Raw genomic sequence first — 21,295 nt, forward strand, 5'->3', positions numbered from 1 at the left:
AAGTAACTAGGTACTAAAAGTTCAGAACACAGTCACAGTAAGGAAGAACACAGACCCAAAAATGAGCTCAGTTCCAATAAGAAAAGGGTTATTACCACGTACGTGCTTAGTTGTGTCCAACTCTTTGTGACCTCATGTACTGTAGCCTGCCAGGCTGCTCTGTCCCTGGAATATTCCAGGCAAAAATACTAGAGTGAATTGCCATGCCCTCCTCCAGGGGAACTTGCGGACCCAAGGATCGAACCCACATTTCCTGCATCTCCTGCATTGCAGGTGGATTCTTACCACAGCTACTGCGTTTTATAACCAAACAACTGGTCATTTAAAAAAAATTCTTTTACAGGCAAACAAGTTTATGGGCATTTTTTTTTTTTCCATTTTGAATCCAAGCTACACTATCCATAGTAAGTTCATAAATTCTAATTTATGCTATTTATAAATTTTATGATATTAGTTCATTCTAACATTTGTCATACTTTATACAGCTGTAAACTATTGTTTTTCATAAGTTTACTTACTGCTCTGTGCACATATTTCTGATGATACAATCCACTTTTAAGTTCTAGAATTCCATCATAATTTCTTTTGCTAATTTAATATTCTTAGGTCTTTGGGTTATTTCCAGTTTTTAAAAAAAGTGTTGCAGTGATACAATCTTTGTACAGATTACCTTTCCAAAATTTGGTGTGTTTCATCTTAGGGTATATTCCTCATGTGGAAATACTAAATCAAAATATACCCCCAAATTTATTATGTATTTCTAGGTAGTGTTTAGAAAAATTAAACCATCATACTATCAGCATGTACTATATTGGGAAACATGTATCCCTAGTTTCGCAGTAACCTTCCAATATTAGATTTTATGGAAGAAATAAAAAGCACAGTTATAGCTTAAAGTTATTTTAATTTGCTTTCCTCCCATCATGTTACCCTGCTTCCAACCCACTAACCACCGTTCAGTCTCTACTCAGGACATTAATTTTTATTCGCAGTAATTCACACTTCGTGTTTTTACTTAACCTGAAATTATGTCAGAATCTAAATTAATGACATTTTTCTATTTATTTATTTTTGGAATTTAGAAAATACCAACCTGTGAATTGAAATGCAGATGGAAAGAGAACATGTATCCCAGCACTATGAAAGTCAAACATGATGCCAAAATAAAGTGCAATGCTTCCAAAAATTGAAAAAGCATTCACAAAAGTCCAATAAGAAGTATCCAAGCCAATCTGTTGGGAAACCAGAGAAAAACAGAGCATTCATTTTGGGGAGTTAGCAAGAAATAAAGGATCTAAGGATTCTGAAAATAGAATTCAGCAATTTAGGCGTGATTTGGCTTCTGAACAATCAGAAGCTGCTCTTGGTTCAGGCAAGAAATAGGAAATACGTTTGTTATAAGGGATGAAAATAGCATTCATTCATACTTGCAGAGCGGCAGAGGCTCGGTTGGAGGGAGAGTGGGAGCCAGGCAGATGTGTCTGCTGGTCTACACACAGAGGTGGATGCAGTACCAGTAGGTCCTGGACACGGTCAGCTAAAGCCACATACCTGGAAGTTGACTGTTATTACGAGAGCAGAGGCAATCGTGACGGCGAAAGACTGGTAGTCCGAGGGCGCCTCTCCATCCTGCCCCATGGTCTGCATATAGGCTCCATAAGGTATGAAGAACAGGACCAGCGAGGTTAAAGCCCCATGCAGCAAGCTGACGAAGAATTTCCTGTAGTTGAATAGCAAGTCTCTCTGTCCCACTATATATAAGCTGGGGAAGCGGAGGCTCAGTTTGTCGCTCACGTCCTTAAGGGGAAAACACGGAGTTGAGTGTACTGCCTGTCAGGATCGAAGAACTCAGATACATTCGTTACAACTTCTATCTCACAAAGAATTGCGACTTGTTAAGTTTTAGGAAGGCAGAAACTAAAGATAAATCCTGAATAATTTCATTGTGCAGACAGCAGCTTCATTGCTGTGCTAGGTCGCTTCAGTTGTGTCCCACTCTTTGCAACGCCATGGACTGTAGGCTGCCAGGCTCCTCTGTCTGTGGCATTCTCCAGGCAAGAATACTGGGGTGGGTAGCCATTCCCTTCTCCAGGGCATCTGCCTGACCCAGGGATTGAATCCAGGTCTCCCACATTGCAGGCAGATTCTTTACTGTCTGAGCCACCAGGGAAGTAGCCCACTGCTATTTAATTTTGAGAGACTAGGTAAACTACTGGTTTCTACTTACAGAAAGCAAATTAGTAATGTTAAAAAAAAAAAGCATAGGAAGCCTGTTTTTACCTCCTGAGAGATTATTGTTTCTCATTCTTTGAGAAAGCATTTTCACATTCATGATGAGCTAATTCCAGATTATTCTTTTTATTCTTTAAAGCAGCTTCTATAAAAATTGTAACGATAGAATGTAGATTTAATTGAACCAAGAAGTTTGGGGAGGTATTAAAATAATTTACTTTAAAAATATATAAGTCATTATCATAGAGACATTCTATATTGTTAGGTATCTAACAAGAAAACCTCAGCATCCAAAATGAGGATAACAAATTTGTTAATGGATTCAACCCAGGCACAGAAATCTTTTCTTACTATAAAACTAGAAGCACCTGACAGCAGAAATATAATAGGGCTCACTCAGAAAGAAGTGAAAACCAAGAGAAGACATTGAGATGTGTGCTTTGATACAGGTGCTCAGTCTGTGCAGAGCATCCCTGTCTGCACCAGGATCCTACCTGGTTGAGCAGCCCCATGAGGAGCACGGGCAGGCTGGAGTAGAGCACGTTGTAGAGGGTGATGAACCAGTCTTCGTACGCGGTCTGTGAGGGGATGACAGGGTCTGTGTGTCACCGACCAAGAAACATTGCCAGGCTAGTCCGTGCACATGCACCTGCCGTCTCAAAGCAGGGACATCCCCAGGGAGAGCCCCGCCCCCCTCCACCAGCTACACCCACAGCAGGCATGAGATTGTTTGGATGGAGTGGGCAGAATCAAAGGGCTTCTCACAGTCATCTCCCTCCTCAAATAAGTGGGGAAAAGAATCTGGTCTATATGAAAAATGCTGGAAAACAAATCCATGTTCATCCTCTTTTACTAATGAATTAGGTTACATCCAACTGGTTCAAAAGTACATATGTACCATTCAAATTTGCTTTTATCTTGCTGGTTCAGCATTTCCAGTTAAACATTATCTAAAACATTTTGAATATAAGAAAGAGGCTTCTGAAAGGGATAAGCAAGACTGTACACACCAGCCCTCGGGGGGCCGGGGGAGGATCAGAATGGGTAGAGGAAACAGGCTGACTCAGCAACAGCATTGATGCATAGTCCTGCACAGAAGCAGGAAGAAGGTTCCAGTCTTGCTCAAGACCTCCTGGCCCAGTTTCTACATCAGCCCTCCTCTTATGCCAGTTGTCTGTGGCATAGCATCAAAGAGGTTTGGACAACCACAGGCACTGGCTTAGGCTCATATTTTACTAATGGTATTTTTCTGCCATATCACCAATTTAACATGTTAGATATGTTCCCACTCCTATTTCAGCAAAAGGTAAAAATTTAAAAACTAGCAGCAATGGAGACATAATGGGTCTATGATCACCTGAAATTTATATAATCCCTTTAGTCACAATATAATTTTATACTTGAATCTGAAGAGTTTGTTCAAAGCTGAACAATTTGTTATCACTATTCTTAAAGGTAAGATGACTTGGAAAAAAAGAAAAAAACTAAGGTGAACGCAAAGACACACAAAAGTCAACAGGCCAGGAACAAATCCTGCCTTTTTTAAAGGCAAAGTAAGTTCAAAGCACCAGACACATTTTAGAAAATTCATAAACTTAATTGATCTATGTCTCAATTGTTAAGAGACACAGCATCAAAACTGTGAACATGGGAGGAAAAAATATAAATTTTTTTTCAAAAGTAGTTTTATCCATGTAAGAGAAGAGCGTTACTCATTTAATAATAATGATGATGGTGGTATATTACCTGTGCAGAGTACCCGTTGAAGAAGGAGTACCAGAAATGAACCAAAGTAAATGCAAAGTTTTTATAGAAGAAGTATCGCAGGAACTTGCACATCCTTATGTAAGACCACCGGCCATGCACCAACAGCAGTCTCTGCAGGTATCTGAACTGTGCAAAGGAATAGTCACTGGACATGACCGCTTGCATGCCTTCTTGTCCACTTATTCCAACACCGATGTGGGCAGCTATGGGGAGAGGAAGCAGATACTGTGAGTCATAAGCTTATTTTAAAACAAAACATTGAGATGATAAAACTGTTTCTATGGCAGTACAAAAAAAAAAAAACAATCTGACATTTATGAAACAATAAATGTGAAAGCTATTGCTCACAATCCTCTATACCCAACTTCTGAACTCAAAGTCACAGGTACAGGTTGCTACACAGAGCACATGGTTGGGCCTCCATAAATATTTGTGTAAGGATCTCAATGGGTGAGGAATTCCATTGGATTATCTGCCCAGCTCATAAGCCATCCTTCCCAACCACAGGGCAAGCCCCAGGCACCCATGTACACACCATGTCTCCCTGCCTCCTTGGCCACAGCTGCGTCAGCCTTGGGCAGATATGTAATCTGTAGTAGTTACTATGAATTGGCTCTCATTCTTCATTCTAAAATTTTACTTTAATTAGAGAGGTGGGAAAGCAAATAAAACCCCTACATTGCTCAGACTCCCTTGCAGCTAGGTCCTCTGTGAATTAGGTTCCACTTGTTTGGCCCGACTTGTGAACTAGAAGCAGAAGTAGATGGGAGCCCAGCATCCTGTCCCTGTTTGCAATTCCTGCAACAGACTCCATATATCCATTCTCCAGCTTCCTGGATGCTGATAAACAACTGCAAGGGCTTCTCAACTGGACAGCTCTTCAGAGGAGCCTCAACTCCTCAAAACTCCTCTGGCAAGTGACCCAGACTTGGAGACACCACCTGGAACCAACCTTCCTCAGTCCATTCAGAATTTCTTTTAGCACCTAGTCCCCTGTATTAATCACTTCCTACTTTGAGTACCTATAGGGATTTGTTTCCCTCAGTCTCTCTTGGTGTTTTGGAATTAGGATTTGGGTGTGTTTGTCTGGAATGTTAGCATGTAAATTCTTGAGTTGTGGGATGGATATACTTCTTTCTGAGGCACTGAGAAAGTAATCTAGAAAAAGGATGCTGCTGCTGGAAAAGATTGAGGGCAGGAGGAGAAGGGGATGACAGAGGATGAGATGGTTGGATGGCATCATCAACTTGATGGACATGGGTTTGGATGGACTCCAGGAGTTGGGGATGGACAGGGAGGCCTGGTGTGCTGCGGTTTGTGGGGTCACAAAGTTGGACACGACTGAGCAACTGAACTGAACTGAGAGAAAGGATGAGAGAGACAGACCTGGGTTCTTGGTACTGCTTCTTGGTTCTAGTATTATCCAGAGGCCTGGGTCCTTGAGCAGCACATATTTGTAGCTTTCAAATTAGGTTTGTTTTTCTCATATGCTAACTAATTGTTCTCCAAGACTTGCAATCAAAAGTGTTTTAACTTAGATACTATTAAACTTTCAAAAGCTTAGTCATGGCCCACTGAGACCTTAGGACGGACAGTCGTTTTAAGGGGAGGAAGGTTTCCAGAATGGATAAAAATAATAGTCCCAGTTTTATCCATCTTTCCAATAGTCATGAAATTATATGTTCCACTTAGAGAATTATGAGTTTGATCTAGGTCTTAAAAGTCATGGAAGACAAATAGTGAGATCATTTTGAGAACATGTGTTGGAGAACACAGTCTACTGTTGCTAAGACCCTGAGAAGTGTCTGCCAGTTCAGCAGTGTTTCCAGCTAAAAGAAGCTCCAAAACCCCTGCCCCAGTTGCAGAATACAAGGTCTGACAAGTTCGAGACAACACAGTGACTTGTCCAAAACCTCCATTTTTTAATAACACTCTGCAATTCTAAAAAAAAAAAAAAAAAATAGAATAAACTGCATCTCAATCAATATTTATGACCTCTTTCTAAACACATAAATAGTTCTTAATGACCAGTCATGGTTGCCAGACTGCTCTTTCCTACCAAACCATGGCCTTCTTTCCTGAACAAGTAACAGGGAAATGTTGTGATTCTTTCAGAGCCAAGGACGAGGCGCCCCTGTGCTAGGCTGTGACATCCCGGCCAGCCTCTGTGGTGCAGACCAAGGACAGTGTGTGAAGTGAACATTGCCACAGTTCACAGGGTGGCTCAAGGCAACTAGGCAGATGGACTTTATAAGGCCACACTGCTTGTGTTTTCCTGAAAACTAAATATAGACATCTAGATTTTCCTAAAGTTTCAGATGTGGTTTTAAATGCCTTCCAAGTAAATTGCTTCATAATTCCCTAACAAACTGATAGTTTCTTCCTGCCTCTTTAATGCCTCTTGTTCATTCTCAGGGTTTCAGCCAAGTAAAACACCACCTACCAGCCATCTTCAGGGACAAAGAGGGGAGAGGGCAGCCCCTGAGGGTCCCTGGGCCCTTGCTAGGGGCACACTGGTAGAGTGCAATTCCCTCCACTTCTACGGGACTACACCACTAACCCTGAAACATTAGGAAATGGTCAGATTTTTTTAGATACTTAAATTCCACTGTACTTCTTTATAAACAATGATTTCTTTCTGTACCTTGTTCCTGATGTAGGTAAAACAGATAAGAGTCTTCACAAAGTTCAAAGAGGTACTTAACAATACTTGGATTAAGCTATGGACTTCCAAGGAGACCTGAGATTTTCTGACTCATCCCCAAAGGATGCCTCCTACACTATATACAAAAGCATCTACTATATAACACAGATTAATAAAATGCTTAAAACCACTTAAGAAAAAACAGTCTCTAGGAGATTCATCTATGCCAATTCTCTGTGATCCCTTTTGCTATCAACTAGTGAACCCAGAGGAACAAAAGAGTTTTCAAATCTCTCACATAATCAGATGGTAAGTCTGTAAGGGGATCCCCTTTCCCCAGTATCTATAAGTCTTGGTTATAACTGAAGAACTGAAGTAAGTAACTGTTTGAGTTACTTACTTTTTTGGCAGAGGCATTTATGTTAAGGTACATAATGGAAAACAAACTAGAACTAGCTGCAGAGGAAAGAAACATCTGATTCAGAGCAAGGAATGCCATTCGCACAGCAGGATGAGCATGAGCAAAACAGTGCAGAGAAATTAAACTGGTAGAGACCACAGACATACACGTGGTAAAGAAGCAAGAAGACGTACATCGTAGAGCCGACTTCTGTTGAGGAAGGTAAAGTTGGAATATTCTTAGTATATATCAAGGAGGAGGAGGAAGAGACTCTAAGGAAAGAAAGAGACGCATGAGTTACAAAATAGGCTGAATTCAAAGTCCAGTTATATACATAATCCTTTTAAGCTACCCAGCACTGCAGGACATGTGCATACATGCCATGGATTATTCATCTTAATAATATCACAAACCTAGAGGTGACATCAGAGACAATTTTCTTGTTCTCAAATGAGAAAGCTGATTCCTGAGCATGAACCCAGGGTGACACAGCGTGTTGGTATTAGGATGAAGGCAAGTATTCAGATCTCATTCAGGCATTTTCACTACAAGATACCCCTTACAAGTTCTACAGGGAAACAAAAGGACCAGGATTCAGACATATTGCTGTGGATTTGGTTCTGAATGCTTTAATACCAGCAAAACTGTTTCCACAAGATAGGAGTCAATCCTTTCATTTGAGTGAACTCCGGGAGTCGGTGATGGACAGGGAGGCCTGGCGTGCTGCAATTCATGGGGTCGCAAAGAGTCGGACACGACTGAGCGACTGAACTGAACTGAGGGTACTCCAAAAGGTAAAAAGACCTTGGGAGGTCAGGAGAATGCTGTGGCCACATTGGAACTTTGCTTCAATGCCAGGTGTGTTACTCTGAGCTCACACGAGGTCACCCAATGGTGAAGTTCAACAATTTACCAAGAGCAAGAAGAAAGCCCCAGAAAACAATGCTTAGGTGTGGGAGAGTAACATTCCCCAAACAAATAACAGAATTCAACAATTTATGCCAACCTCAGCAGAGATTTTTGCAAAACTTATTATATAGTAGGGTTTTCAATAAACCCTATAGAAATACAGGAGGGGAAGCAGCAAGAGAAAACGAAAAACCAAATCCAAACATATGCAATAGAAGGAAACAAGGATAAGGTCGCCCACATGAAACTCATCTACTACTGGGCTAGCTAAAAAGTCTGTGTGGGTTTTTCCATTAGACGCTGTGGGAGAATCTGGTCAAGCTTTCTGGCCCGTTTGACCAAGCTGGCCCGTGGGTGAGACTCACTTTTGATCATGTTGACGTCGTTGGCGCCGTCCCCGATGGCCAGCGTGATGGCCTTCTTGTAGCGCTTCACCAGGTCCACCACCATGGCCTTCTGCTTGGGGGTGACGCGGCAGCAGATGACCGCGCTGCACTCGCAGGCCAGGTCCACAAAGTTCTGCTGCTGCTGCTCCTTCCTCACCTCCAGCTTCCTCATGCTCTGCGTCCGCAGTCGCTGCTCTTCTTCTGTCCTGGGGAACTTCAGCTTCGGAATCTTACTTCTCTTGGACTTTTTCTCGAGAAGGATTTCATTCTGTGAAATTAAGGAGGGGAAAAGATCACAGTCTGTTTGGGATTTTATATCAAGAGTGCCCATTCCCAAGATTTTAATCATCTGAGGGATATTTCTGGGCCTACGTTACTGATGATACTGTTCTGATTATAAAATATTTACTATAAAATTACAGAAAATTTTAAAATGTACAGTGGAGAAAATTAAAATTTTCTGTTAGTTGACAAACTAGTAGTAACCACTGCTACCAGTTTATATCATATAATAATAATATTACATATAATATATGATCATATGTAGCATATACATATCATAATATTATATATATCATATATTATTGTATGTATCACTTATTTTATGTATTATATAATATTAACTCTCAGGCTTAGGAAATTGCCCTTTCATTTATAGGCTAACAGATTTTAACATTGGTAATTAATATGAAACCGTCTAAAATTTGTTCAGGATGACCTGCTTTAGTTTGAGCCAAAGGGAGAGATGCTAATGATACATACCAACCAAGAACCAGTGATTATTAAGGCACGGTTTCCACCAGATGGGAAAAAAGGTTCATACACTTGGGGTACGAATTTTGCATAGACTCCCCCTCTGTTCCTCTGGTTTTCCATCCTTGTATGAAGAAGAGCACTGGGGAAAAATTTAAGTGTGTATAAGACCATGAACACACCCTTGATTGGGAGATAATTTTGACATATAATCTTTTAAAAATAACAATAAAAACACATTAGCATAAAAGTTATCATCTTTAACTATACGAGTATACAGTTCAGTAGTAGTATGTATATTCACCTTGCTAATCTCCAGAACTTTTTCATCTTTCAATACTCATTAAATCACCACTCCCTGTTCCCCCTTCCCCCAGCCCCTGGTAACCGCCACTTGACTTTCCATTTCTATGAATATGACCACCCCAGGTAACTCACATAATGGAATCACAGTACATGCCTTTTTGTAATTGGTTTATTTCAGTTAATTAGTGGCTCATTTCACTGTTCTCAAGGTTCATTCATGTTGTAGCACTTGTCAAAACGGTCTTCCTTTTTAAAGCTGAATAACACCCTTTCCGTCGGAGCCACTAGGAAAGCCCACCATTCCACCGTGTGGATATACCACGTTTCGTTTGTCCATTCATCCGTCAGTGAGCCCTTAGGTGCTCCCACCTCTTGGCTATTGTGATCAATGCCACTGTGAACGTGGGTTTGCAGATCTCTTCATGTCCCTGCTCTTCATTCGCTGGGATATGTATATAGAAGTGGGACTGCTGGATCATGATAATTCTATTTTAAAATGCTTTGAGGAATCATCATACTCTTTTCCACAGTGACTGCACCATTTCATATTCACCAGCAGTGCACAAAGTTTCCAATTTCCCATATACTTGTACAAACACTTTTTTCTGTGTTTTTAAAATAGTAGTCATCCTAAATCAATGTTAAGTGAAACTGTGGTTTTAATTTGCATTTCTTTAGTGATTAGTGATGTTGAGCATTATTTCATATGCTTATCGGCCATTTATATGTCTCTTTGGAGAAATAGCTATTCAAGCCTTTTGCCCATTTTTTTAAATCAAGTGACATATAATGTTACTAAGTCTTGATTCCTCTACCACAGAGGCACCATGTTCTGGGTACTTTATTAATTTGCCAAAGGTGGCTAAAAGAAGATACAGTTGAAAATGTGTTCACAAGCAACAGAAGGAAGGCAACCCTGATCAGAATTATAATATGGGGTGAACCCTAGTGTGCTATCAACAGTGACCACTGTTGGGCAGGAAAAATACCTTATTTCCACATAAAGTTATGTCTGCCTTTGAGTTATTCTCGTGCTTTCTATCAACAAGTTATTGAGAAGACCACATACAGCTCATATGAAAGTGAGGCATGGAATCCTGGAGTAAAAGGGACTGTAAGTTCCCAATCTCTTCATGTTAACAAACAGGGAAATTAAGTCTGAGAGATATTGTGATTTGCCTGCAACAAGTTGATGGGAAGAATGCAACGAGGACTCTGGTCTCCTAACTCTCAGCCAGGATTTTCCGTCTTACATGCATAGAGCCTTTAGTCTTCACCTTCAAGAACGGGTTTCTCAGCCTTGGCACTCCTGATTCTTTGTTATATGTGGCTGTTACAGATACTGTAGGATGCTTCGCAGCACCCCTGGCCACTACCCCACTAGAAGCCAGGAGCACCCCTCCTTCCCCCTGCGACAACCAAAGATGTCTTCAGACATCGCCAGATGTTCCCAAGGGCAGAGTCCCTACCTCCCCCACCCAACTTGAGAACCACTGCACTAGGAGATCTGGTAGCTATTGTTCTTTTTCCACATTAACTTCTCATTTTCAAGTTGAAAATAAGGAGTGATCAAGACAAATCACTAAAGGCTGGAAGAGAAAAATTATGAAATCTAATTCATAACTAGTCAGTGATATCTCAAGCCCACTTCCTTTTTCAGCAGGCAAGCGCTGAGGGCTTGCAAGAAATACAGAAAAACAGCCCCTGAAAAGGCAAAGAAGGCCTCAAGTTTCGCTACAACAGAAGGTTGAAGTGTGGTGTCTTGGAGCTGCCTATTGTCTCCTGTTTCACTTAAACTTGAGGAAACTGTCGCAAGGGACACGTTCTAGCTCCATCTCTCTGAATCTGTGTCTACTGTCCAGTCTTGTTTTTATAAAAATGAGACGTTACATATTCTCACTGCAGGCCCTTACTCACCTGATATCTTCCCCATAGCAGATAGTGGTATCTTCAGTAAGAAGTTCACAGGCAAATCCTATATTTTCAGCAGTTTCTACAATAGAAAAAAATGAAGCCAAATGTCACTCCTACTGATGAATTTAATAATGGGCTTCATCTAGTACCAACTTTTTCAATTAATAAAACAACCAGATTCAATCAAATACACTTTTTGATTTTTTTTTTTAATAGCAATGTCTAGACATCACTAAAGGAAACAAATCCATTTCTCTGTAATAAGTCTAATAAGCCAACGTCTGGTCAAGATGTTTTTAATAATGAAATATAATATCAAATGTGTAAGCTGGTTATTTAATAAAATCAATGTTCGTTGAAATACTGAACACATCTAGTTCATGTGGTTTAATCTGGGTCGGAAAGATCCCCTGGAGAAAGGAATGGCAACTCACTCCAGTATTCTCGCCTGGAGAATTCCATGGAGAGGAGTCTGGTGGGCTATAGTCCAGGGGGTCGCAGAGTCGGACAGAGGGTCGCAGAGTCGGACAGGACTGAGTGACTCACACACACAAGGTGGGAAGGGCAGCCATTTCCACAACCCTCACATGTGGCTCCTACTGGACATTTTCCCCCCTTTTCCACCCCCACCCCCACTTGTTCGAGGTCGGGACTTAATTCCTTAGCTTATCAGAATGTGTAATCCACCAACAATGTCAGGATAAGGCAAACGATCTAGTTTCCCATGGAAGGCTTCTGGAGTGAAAAAATCGACAGAAACGATAACACAACAATCAACTCCTTGTTGAGCTCTGGATTTAAAAATTAGAATCTTCCCGTGGGGATAAAATTACAATTTTCAAGCAATAAAAGAGGGAAGAAAACCAAAGCTCTGTTGAGCATGTTACGCTCTTCTGCTCTCTGCCCGACAGACGGTACAGGGCTGGGAGGACAGAAGGGCCCGGAGAGCTGGCCCTTTGAGGACGGGAGCCCGTGTCGGGCAGAGATAGAAGACTGAAGACAGCCAGCAGGACACGAGCAGGAGCTCAGTTACGAGGAAGAGACTCTGCCAACGAGGGAGTTTCAGGAAGGAGGCGGCCGGGGCGGGCTGGAGCAACACAGAAGGATTTCTTACGGAAAGCGTCTCTGCCCAAGGGAAACAGATGGTGCTTGTGCAGGATGCGAAGTCTGAGAAGGTCCCCTTGAGCAGGGGAGACAGGAGCTATGGATATTTGTGAATTAACAGATAGGCTTCCCTGCAAACCGACTCACCCTTTTTGTCTCCAGTGAGCACCCAGATCTTAATGTCAGCTTTTGAAAGTTTTGAAATGGTTTCTGGGACTCCATCTTGCAGCTTGTCTTCAATAGCTGTTGCTCCTAATAGCTGGAATGTACATTCACAGAAAGGAATTAGCACATAAGCCAAAAATGTTCTGTATTTGCAGTCGGCCAACCTGTAAAAAGCAGATGGGCTAAATACACCCCAGCTGCTGTGCTACAGGGGCCAGCGGCTGGCATTAACTGGGAAGGCTGCCGTGTTCCACATTCACCAAAAACCAAGCAGCCAAAGTCTTTTTTCTTACAGTAATTCACCAAGACAAAAATGTAAGTACCAATCAAGGACATTAAAAATATATAATATTGTTGTGTGTATACTACTTTACATGGATACAAACCAATTTCTTTTGCTAAAGGTCAGTGCTTACTATCTGTTGAACATTTCCTTTTCATCAAAACTCTACAAGCAATAAGTAGTAAACTTTGGAAAGTCTCTACAAATGGCCTATTTTTCTTATTTCAAGATTTTGCACAACATAAATCATCTCAGTAATTCTCATAGTGTAATAAGTATATGCTGGCTTATTATTGTATAAAATGAATTTTAATAAGTGATATAAAAATAATAGAATCAGAATCTCATAGTGTTTTGTCTTTTGTTTTCTCATAATGGCAACTGCTATTTTGCTTGCTGAAAAAAATTCAAATGACTGAGTTCCACTGTACCAGTTTCAAATACTGCAGTTTGAATTATATTTCAAGAGTGAGATTAAAAATGAATAAAACTTAATAAGATCTCCAATTCTGTTCAGAATATCAAGGGGAAAGTTACAAAGGTTAAAACTCACAATTAAATCTTTTTCAATCTCCTCATATACTTTATCCAGAGCTTCATCCCGGTTGGTTGAGGCTATACTGGCAGCCATAAACTTTTTATTCCATTCTTCAAACTCTTTTTCTTCAATTTCCTTATAGCAAAGGCACAGTGTTCTAAGAGTCTCATTGGCAAAGATCTGTTTAATTTAAAAGACAATCCAACCACCCAAAGAACAGTTATTTTTATGTAAGTTTGAAATCTCATTTTGCAGTAATATAATAAGATAATTTAAAAAGAGACTGTGAAATGATTCTGTACACATACATTCCATAGAGGAGAGTAAACAAATATTAATACTCTGTTTTCCTAAGAATTCTCAAAATCTTAGGACTGTTTACTTATAGTTCTCTAATTAAAGGGAATAGTATAACTCTCTTATAAATCAAGTCATGAGAATGAACAAAAAACCCTTGACAACTAAGAAAATAAGAGATCAAGGACGCTGCCTTGTGGTAAAAGGTTTTGTAAACCAGACCTGACAGCTTTACAGTTTGTTCCCACAAACAGTTACAAGTTCAAAGACTACGAACTCTCAACCAAGCCTTAGTCCCTCAAACCAATTCTCAAAGACACGTGCCATGGTTAAAGCTGAGATAAAACATTTTCATGAAAAAGAGTATGTAAAGTTTAATCATGGCGAACAGATTTAAGCCATTTTAAAATAGCTAAAATGTGAACCAGTAAAAATGTTTCATTATTTCACAGTCACATCTTGTCGGTCAAAATAGCAGAACAGGTTCGCCCAAGTAAGGGTTTGCTTTCAAAGACTGGCAAGTTCTGCATGGTATTTGATTAGACCACCCTCATTCAAATTCTCATGAGGAACTACCCACTGTAACTGCTTCAGCAACACACATATAACCTTAAAATGTAACCCCACCTAGGAAACAACATATTCAGCAGACTTTTTCTGAAGGATCTTTGGCCCCCAAACTCAGACCCTTCAAGTGGAGGGGGAAAAGACCCCTTTATTGAGCACTGACTAAGTGCTGGGGACTGTGCAAGTTGCTCCATGTATGAACTATCCCCATGCGGGGATAGTTCAGTTCAGTTCAGTAACTCAGTCGTGTCCGACTCTTTGCAACCCCACAAACCGCAGCAATCCAGGCCTCCCTGTCCATCACCAACTCCTGGAGTCCACCCAAACCCATGTCCATTGAGTCGGTGATGCCATCCAGCCATCTCATCCTCTGTCGTCTCCTTCTCTTCCTGCCCTCAATCTTTCTCAGCATCAGGGTCTTTTCAAATGACTCAGCTCTCTGCATGAGGTGGCCAAAGTATTGGAGTTTCAGCTTCAACATCAGTCCTTCCAATGAACACCCAGGACTGATCTCCTTTAGGATGGACTGGTTGGATCTCCTTGCAGTCTGAGGGACTCTCAAGAGTCTTCTCCAACACCACACTTCAAAAGCATCAATTCTTTGGCGCTCAGCTTTCTTTATAGTCCAACTCTCACATCCATACATGACCACTGGAAAAACCATAGCCTTGACTACACAGACCTTTGTTGACAAAGTAATGTCTCTGCTTTTTAATATGCTGTCTAGGTTGGTCATAACTTTCCTTCCAAGGAGTAAGTGTCTTTTAATTTCATGGCTGCAATCACCATCTGCAGTGATTTTGGAGCCCAGAAAAATAAAGTCAGCCACTGTTTCCACTGTTTCCCCATCTATTTGCCATGAAGTGATGGGACCGGGGATAGTTCATACTGGCAATTAATGATTCACCCTCCAGGCTTCACTGCCATCATTATATAAAAACAAAACAATATGAGGGTGGGCATACAATTCTCAGATTTCCAGAAGCATTCTGAAAAACGGCAGTATCCCTGAACCAAGCACATGTGAGTGCTTAGTTCCTCACCCGTGTCCGACTCTCTTGCGCCCACACCATCCCCTAAAATAGTGAGTTTGAAGTAACAAAGACCAAACTGATTCTCTAACAAAGACATTGATTATCCAGTGGACTGCTTTCTCATGTCCCATCCTATAGGAATGTTCTCTCAACTTCACTGTACACAGGACACTGGAATTCTTGGAGGCCACACAGATACTGAGACGAGAGCACAGGATGGTTATGTAACTTGCTTAAGGTCCCCGGAAGAAAGACCAGCCTTTCTCCTGGGTCAGTCCTGCAGGTCCTGCCAACCTAGATGCACTGAGCTCGTTTCCTAGGAAGTCAGCCTCTGTGGCAGAATCAGAACCAGCCTGCCATATTCCTACTTGGGTGCTCTTTCCACTCAACTACGCCAAGACAGCAGAAGGGTCAACAGGTAGCACAAAGCTTTCACTCCAGCTTCAGAGATAGCACCAGAAAGGAAGTTTGCAATCCGTGGCATAAAGAGTGGAAGTGAGACTTACATCCAGGGCGTCCTGCGTTTCTTGTTTCATAGGGCTCGTTTGATGTAACCGTTCGTAAATCACAGTGTCGGCGCCCTTACAGTAAAGCCTGATATTGCCTTCTGGGGTTCTTACTAGTAAAAAGTAAGAGAGAGAAGGAAAAGCCAATAACCAAGTTAATGTTTGATTTCTTAAGAAAACTATACAGTTAATCTTCTGAACGGTTACAGTGCTAATCATTCCTAATTAGTTTAAAATAAGCAATGGACCTAGAAAAATGTTGCTCTCAACAACTGGTAAGCCTACATAGAATGCAATAGTGAAATAAATATGAAAAGATTCCTTTAGCCAGCTCCGTTTTCATACGCTTGCTTATTCTTTGAGCAAATACTTATTGGCTCCCTCCTGTGTGTTGGGTTTTTCCATGTAGACGTCTTGGTCCATGCCAGCTAGTAGAAACCCTTCTTATCTATAAATCCACAACACTCACTGCCTTTAATTCTCAGACCATTAACATGACTCCTCATGACCATTTTCTCGGCTTTTTTGATCTCTGAAGTACTTTAATTGCATTACGTGTCTCACCACTAACTAGATTTTAAGTTCTCTTAAGGTATTCGCCAGGCATGATCATCAGCCCAGATCAGTGTTAGGCCCACAGGAAGCACTCAGTAAAAATGAGACTAATCATTTAATTCAGTAATAGTATCAGTAAGATGAGACTAAATCAGGAAGCAGCTAAACTTTTATATTGGTTAAAAAGTGAATCTCTATTCCTGCCCTGCAAACGGAACAGGCTTGTGGGCGTGGTGGAGGACAGGAGGGGAGGGGAGGGGAGGGGAGGGGAGGGGAGGGGCGGGGCGGGGCGGGGCGGGGCGGGGCGGGGAGGGTGGGAGGAAGCGGGGGCAGCAGGGGCGCACACGCACAGCCGCGTGTGCAACGAGCAGTTCGGGGGAACCTGCTGCACAGCACAGGAAGCTCAGCTCTGCGCAGCCCTCATTGGGCGGGACGGCAGGATGGGAAGCAGGCCCAGAGGAGGGATATACATACACTTACGGCTGAGTCACACTGTTGTACAGCAGAAACTAGCACAACATTGTAAACCGCTTATACTCCAATTAAAAAATAAAAATTAAAAAGTCAGTCTCATGGTGGAAAATCTTACAGACGTCACTTAACCAAGTGATCCAAGCTGATGTGACCTGCAATCATGTACCTTCTGATATGCTGTGCTGGGAAGGACACGGCACCGATCTAGGTACCCTTCCTGCCAACAGGGCACCGTCTACATCTAGTCATGAGGGAACATCAGACAGACCCAAACTGAGGGACTCTCCGCAAGGTGACAGCCCTGTGCTTTTCAAAAATGTCAATGTGCAGAAGATCAAAATCAGGTTGTGGAACTCTCACAGAATAAAGGAGACCAGTGTAATGATCACTGAATGCAGTGTGGCATCTTGGGTAGAGTCCTGAATCAGAAAGAAAATCCCTGGTGCAACTTGAAAGCACTCTGTAGATTAGATAATAACACTGCACTGTTGAGTTTTCTGATTCTGATCACCATACTGGACATAACAGTAAGTGAAGTTTCTTGATCTTAAGAAAAACCTACTTAAGTATTTGGGGGAAAGGGACATTAGACCTCAATGCCCTTAATCGACTCTCAAATGGTTCAGAAAACAAGAACCTATAAATAACAATGACAAAGAACTTTTGACGCATGCTGACAACTGGACATGGAAGAAACTACAGGATTCTTTAAAGCGTTCTTGCAAGTTTTCTGTGAGTTTGCAATGATTTCACACTATGAACTGAAAACATTGCACTATCAGGAAGTGATCATTGCTTCTTCCTGGGTTCCTGTTATGTTGTGCCTGAGCTGGAGGGAGAATCTTCATTCATAAGCACAGCCTCGCTGTTCTCCTGAACCTGACATCCCGCAAGGCCCCAGCAGAAATGCATGGGGCAACTCACGATAGAAAAGCTCGTGCTGTGGGTCTACCAGCCATGGAACTGCTACCCAGATTTCACAGCTGACAGCCCACATCGTTGAAGACGTGATGCAAGGTTCAGATCTACTGCGTTTGTCCCTTTGAGTGATGGACATCGTGTAGAATGAAGCGAGGAAACACTAGTTTCAACAAGTCTGCGGAAGTCCTCCAGGAGCCAAGGGGCTCGTTCATTGCCTGTTTTATCCTGGTGTTGCTAAGTAAAATGTGCAAGAGGCAGCATCTCAGTGAATGACTGACAGACATACTCTGAGGGAGACCTACCAATTATAGACATCCGCTTCCGGTCACTGTTGAAGTCTAAAAGGGCAAGAACATGGTAGGTCCTCTCCGTGCCCAGCTCACTGATGGTGATCGTGTTCTGGGTCCTGCCGAGGAAGACAAAGCCGAAGTTCCTGGCGGCGCTTACGAGAGCGCCCTCGTCAGGAGAGGCTGCCTGGTAGTTGAGTTGACCTAACAGAAGAGGCAAGAGAGAAAACCAGAAAAGCTGAGTTGGCCAGCGAGTGTTCACCAGTGCGGTTCATGTGGGGGTGAGGATGTCCAGTGATCCCTTGAGACCAATGGGGGATTGGTTCCAGGAGTGTCCGCAGATAACAAACGCCATGGATGCTCTGGTCCCTTCTAGAAAGCGGCAGACTACAGTAGATACAGTTGGCACCCTGCATCATGGACACAGAGGGCCAACTCTGTTGCAAAGCCCAAAACATCCCCAAGAAAACACATCGCTGATTCTTAAGGAGTGTGCCAACGTTCACAGTTTTTAAGCTTTTATTTCTGATTATAAACAGTAATATAAACTAGAAGTGAAAAAAAAAAAAATCTGGCCAAGAATAGGGGAAAAAAGAAAATCTCATAACCCCACCATCCAGAGGAAGAATGGCACTGTTGATAGCTTTTTACAATTTCTTTCTGTCCTTCTGGAAATGCCTGCTTCTCTAATAGTTTCTGGCATGCTAAATATACATTTACATCCTGGTGATTTTAACACTGTATTTTGAGCATGTTATCACAGCTTTAAAAATTCTTTCTATGCATTATTTTAAAGAAATGTAACCTGTGAATGTAATGTGTGACCGCCTTTCTATAATATTTTTACTCCCCAAAATAACACCGTAATAAGGATTCTATACGTGTATAAGGGTTTTCGTGTTTTCCAAGGACAGCTTCCTAGTAATGAAAACACTGAGGTAAACAACACTGAGAATTTTTAAGCCTGCTGTCACACGCATTACTCACTTGTTCTCTAAAAGGATTGTACCAGGTTATCTTCTCTCTAGAACCTTCTTCACCTTAGCTATAGTCTCCTAATTTAAAAAAATCTCAAAATGTATCAATCTGTTCAGTATCTTGATTTTGAAAGTTAAATAATGGGAAACCACATTTATTTCACAACTTGCAAACCTGCTTCACAACAGAAGCGAACCTCTCAATGCTGCGTGAAGAAGCCAGACAGCACAAGTACATAACCACCTAACTCCATCTACATGAACCCACCGCAGATAAAGCTAACCCGAACCATTCAAAGTCAGGACAGTAGTCACCTCTGGAGGGGCAATGACAGAGAGGGAACAGGGAAGGGCGTCTAAGGGAGGTATGATGTTGTGTTTGTAAAAATCTGGGTGTTCATGACACGGGAGTATTGGGCTGGTGAAAATTCACCGAGCTATATGCTTATCTTTGTACGTCAGTAAAAAAAAAAAAAAAAAAAAATTTATTTTAAAAAAGCTCTCCCTATCCAAGAGTTTGTGTTTTTCAACTCTTCATTCTTCCACCTCCGAGTAGAATGAAAAGTATGTCTATGGTCAGATGAATTTTCACAGGAAAAGGCATTTCATTTCCCACCATGGTTTGACCAGGCTGCAGCCCGCAGATGGGCATCTCTTTACACCGTCTGTCCACAGGGGAGGGCGGGTGCTCCAGGGTGAAGGGCTGTGTGCTTAATCGCTCAGTTGTGTCTGACTCTTGGCGACCCCCTGCACTGTAGCCCAACAGGCTCCTCTGTCCATGGGGATCCTCCAGGCATTCTCCACTGGAGTGGGCTGCCATTTCCTTCTCCAGAGGATCTTCCCAACCCAGGGATCGAACCCAGGTCTCCTTCATTGCAGGCGGATTCTTTACCGTCTAAGCCACCAGGGAAGCAGGCTATCAGTAGAGCTAAATGCCCCATCCTCACATTCTCCTCCCTTGACAGACATACTCAGATGGTTCACTCTAAGCCAATATTCATCACTCCCAAATACTAATTAAAGATGAGGCTGGTATCTGTTTGTTCACCCAGAAAGACACACACCAGAAGTTACAAATGTACTTGCTAAATCCAGTCATTGTACAAACACACACACATGCCAGACAGTAAAATATTTAACCAGAGCTAAACAAGCAGCAGTGAGATCAGTCCTCTCCCATCGGCAGGTTTCTCTGGCGGGGATATATTACATCATACTGAAGGCAAACTTACTCCAAAAAAAAAGGAACAGAATGATAAAAGGTGGTAAAGTTCCCATGAGTAAAGACAATCCTATCTGGAGCAAACACTGATATTTTTATCATTAAAAGAAAACCCTTCCATTTTCTTCTAGTAATGGAACCACAGGATTGCCAACTAACAGAGATGGGAGGAACTTCAGAGATCTGGTCCAAACTCCAACTTGATGTTTGCAGGAGGAAATCCAGACTAAAAATTAACCCCAGAAATCTTTCCTGTAAGAAAATTCTTTATTTACCCCACACCAAGGCACAACCAAAGAGACTTTCTTTTCTTGTACAAGCTAATTTGTGGATCACAGAACTGATTCAAATAAAAAAGATGCTCAAACAACAAATCTCACCTCTTATTATCCTGATTCCATAGCTTTCTCTGGCTGATAATTCTAGTCACCAGTCTTAAAACAAGTTAACCCTCAGACTGAATATCCTCCTTGTTTGTAACTTGCTCGTCCTTCCTAAAGACTCCCACTAATCCAGGTCCTAAGTTTCCTTACTGATTTGATGTGTCCTGGCTCCAAACTTCTAAAACTTATCTCTCTGATCACAATCTCACGGTGCATCCGCACTTCAGGCCTTCAGGTGGAGACAATATCTCCAAGCCTTTCAAACTCTGGAGAGGGCACCCCACTCCAGTACTCTTGCCTGGAAAATCCCATGGATGGAGGAGCCTGGCAGGCTACAGTCAATGGGGTTGCAAAGAGTCAGACACAACTGAGCGACTTCACTTTCTTTCTTCTTTCTTTTCAAACTCTGTTCTCAGCCTCTGCAAGGGCAGGAGTCGATGATGGCCCCTACCCCGCTCCTGTGTACACACACTTTCTCCTAGTTATTCAAGCAAACTCTAATCACAGTACTGCTGGGAAGGGATTTTACAGATATAATTAAGGTCCAAATCTGTTGACTGTAAGATAAGGAGATTATCTGAGTGCTCCTTAACTAATTGGGTTAGTCTCAAGTTCAGTCAGTTCAGTTCCTTTCAGTGCTCAGTCGTGTCTGACTCTTTGTGACCCCATGG

The 21,295-nt window shown here is 41.9% G+C and overlaps 1 protein-coding gene across 1 annotated transcript in view; it reads right to left on the bottom strand.

Annotated features, from left to right (window-relative positions):
* The window catches only part of ATP8B1 (ATPase phospholipid transporting 8B1), a 107,694-nt gene that overhangs the window by 2,721 nt on the left and 83,678 nt on the right, over positions 1–21,295 (bottom strand). The window contains exons 16-26 of the mRNA NM_001192839.1: positions 18,058–18,246; positions 15,806–15,918; positions 13,417–13,581; positions 12,563–12,674; positions 11,315–11,390; positions 9,101–9,233; positions 8,318–8,606; positions 3,979–4,202; positions 2,727–2,810; positions 1,552–1,797; positions 1,094–1,232 (exon numbers count right to left, since the gene is read on the bottom strand). Coding sequence (NP_001179768.1) covers positions 1,094–1,232; positions 1,552–1,797; positions 2,727–2,810; positions 3,979–4,202; positions 8,318–8,606; positions 9,101–9,233; positions 11,315–11,390; positions 12,563–12,674; positions 13,417–13,581; positions 15,806–15,918; positions 18,058–18,246 — 1,770 coding nt within the window. The remainder of the gene's footprint in view (positions 1–1,093; positions 1,233–1,551; positions 1,798–2,726; positions 2,811–3,978; positions 4,203–8,317; positions 8,607–9,100; positions 9,234–11,314; positions 11,391–12,562; positions 12,675–13,416; positions 13,582–15,805; positions 15,919–18,057; positions 18,247–21,295) is intronic.

The sequence above is a fragment of the Bos taurus genome, chromosome 24 (assembly GCF_002263795.3).
Source record: "Bos taurus isolate L1 Dominette 01449 registration number 42190680 breed Hereford chromosome 24, ARS-UCD2.0, whole genome shotgun sequence".
Classification (NCBI taxonomy): Eukaryota; Metazoa; Chordata; class Mammalia; order Artiodactyla; family Bovidae; genus Bos; species Bos taurus.